This window comes from Coptis chinensis, chromosome 7 (assembly GCF_015680905.1).
Source record: "Coptis chinensis isolate HL-2020 chromosome 7, ASM1568090v1, whole genome shotgun sequence".
Taxonomy (NCBI): domain Eukaryota; kingdom Viridiplantae; phylum Streptophyta; class Magnoliopsida; order Ranunculales; family Ranunculaceae; genus Coptis; species Coptis chinensis.
The window spans coordinates 54486319-54488636 of record NC_141462.1 but is presented as its reverse complement, the minus strand read 5'-3'; the positions used below and the strand labels follow the sequence as shown (position 1 = coordinate 54488636).

General features: G+C 34.3%; 1 protein-coding gene across 1 annotated transcript; it reads left to right on the top strand.

The window, feature by feature from the left end:
* The first annotated feature begins 1016 nt into the window (after positions 1-1016).
* LOC147487993 (uncharacterized) lies at positions 1017-1634 on the top strand. The gene has a single exon (XM_086574223.1). It carries the CDS (start codon positions 1017-1019, stop codon positions 1632-1634), a length of 618 nt encoding a protein of 205 aa, XP_086430349.1.
* The last annotated feature ends 684 nt before the right edge of the window (positions 1635-2318 follow it).

Sequence of the window (2318 nt, the reverse complement as noted above, 5' to 3'; positions counted from 1 at the left end):
AACTGGAAAGTTGATAAGATTGAATTGTTGGATTTCATTTCTTGTAGTTATCGAGACAACCTTTATATAACAAGAAAGTAGACTATACATTATTTGTTGGGATCTATACGCTATTTATTAGGGTCATTGGGTTGTGGACAAGATTGAAATGAATAATGTCAAACACTATTTATTGGGTTGTGGGCAAGATTTAAATGAATAATGTATATACACTATTTATTGGGTTGTAGGCAAGATTGAAATGAATAATGTCTATACACTATTTATTGGGTTGTGGGCAAGATTGAAGTGAATAGTGTAGAGTGATTCCAATGAATTATTGCTGGCTAAGAAATTTCGTCATATACCAAGGGCTAAATTTTAAGAAGTAGCTAAGAAGTGTAAAATTACGAAGGATAAAATTATTGGATTTCAACTGTCTTTATATATAACACAAACCAATTTGCTCTATCACACAACTCAATTTCTCTAGATAATTTCAATCTTTCTTTCATAATTTATTTACTAGCAAAATGAATTCTGATAGTGATAATGATTACGATTCTAATTCCCAGAGAAGACGATGTATCCAAAGACACTTCATGCATGAACAAGAAGTGTTGACAACAGCTGCACTCACAATTCAATTAAATCTTGCTACAATGGCTCATATCATTGAAAACTCCAATCAACCAACTCTCCATACTGAGTCTGTCCCAGGACGTGCTTATAGGAATCGTAATAGGGCAATGGGAAATGCTCTCTTAAAGACTGATTATTTCGGTGTCAATCCACATTTGATGAAGTTCTATTTCGAAAGCGCAACAAAATGAGCAGTCACCTATTCTTGAGGATTAGGAGCGGTCTTAAAGAACATAATTATTTTTGGATGAAGAAATACGATGCAGCCAATAAACCCGGTTTGTCGTCATGCAGCAAAATAATGTGTGTTGCAATTGCTAACAAACGGAAGCCCAGCTGATTCAATGGATCAATATTTTCGTATTGTGTAGTCAACAACACTCTCCTTTGTTAAAATGTTTTGCAAACATGTGGTGGAGAGATTTGGTGCACAATATCTGAGATATCCAAATGAACAAGACGTTGGCAAATTGCTCCGTGTTGTTGAGTTAAGAGGTGTTCCTGGCATGCTTGGTAGTCTAGATTGTATGCATTGGATGTGGCAAGCATGTCTAATAGAGTGGTCAGGACAGTGTAGTGGACGACATGGATCAGCAACTCTCGTACTCGAGGTAGTTGTTTCTTTCAACAAGTGGATATGGCATGCTTATTTCGGTTTACCAAGTACTAATAATGATGTTAATGTTTTGTGGCTCTCTAATCTTTTCCACAAACTAACATTAGGTTTGACCCCTCTGGCAAAATATTCTCTCATGGGTAAAAACTATACTGTCAGTTACTACTTGGCTGACAGTATATATCCTCAGTTGTCTACACTAGTGAAAGCGAAAAGGAATCCCAAATCAAGAAGATATAAATTTTTTACACTGATGCAAGAATCTTACAAAAAAGACGTTGAACAAGCATTTGGGGTTCTTCAATCTCATTTTGCAATTGTTAGAGGCAAAGCTCGCTTGTGGGACAAAGGTGTACTCTATGATGTTATGTCGGTGTGCATTATTTTGCATACATGATTGTTGAGGAAGAACGACATAATTATTTGAATGCTTACGTTTATGGAGACTTTGAGCTTATCATTAATCATGATTACTTTCAAAATCCTAATATAGCATAAATTGTTCCCGGCCAAAACCCCAATTTAATTGAATTTCGCAGAGTCTTGCAACGCGTGGCATATGTGCATAACATGCACGAGCATGTGGAATTAGAGCAGTGTCTGATTAACCATTTATGGGAATGGCGCGATCACAATTAAGATGATTTTATGTTGTGTATTTCTTTTATGTTTCCAATGTTTATGTTTAAAGTTCTATGTTGTGCTGTAATTTCAATATTGTATTTTTCTTATTGTAAGTTCTACTTTGAATTAATATAATGTGTGTTTTAAGAATGTGAATTAAAAGAACATCAAATAACCCATTCGTTTCGTAAATATCAAGTTGCTACTGTGTGAATTACGTACAAGAATGTGAAAAGATTATTAAAACAATATTTTCATTTTCTTATGTGACCGAAACATATTTTCTTGGATTCTTAAACCAAATTAAGCATTTGGAACTTTTAGTATTAACTATCTACCAAAGGATTCAGAGCAATTTGTAAACCTTGCTAAAGTTAATATTCAGACAAAGTATAAGTACTTCCTTACGTCTACAATCCACCACTTAAAAGCTGAAGACAAAATGAATCAAGTGTTA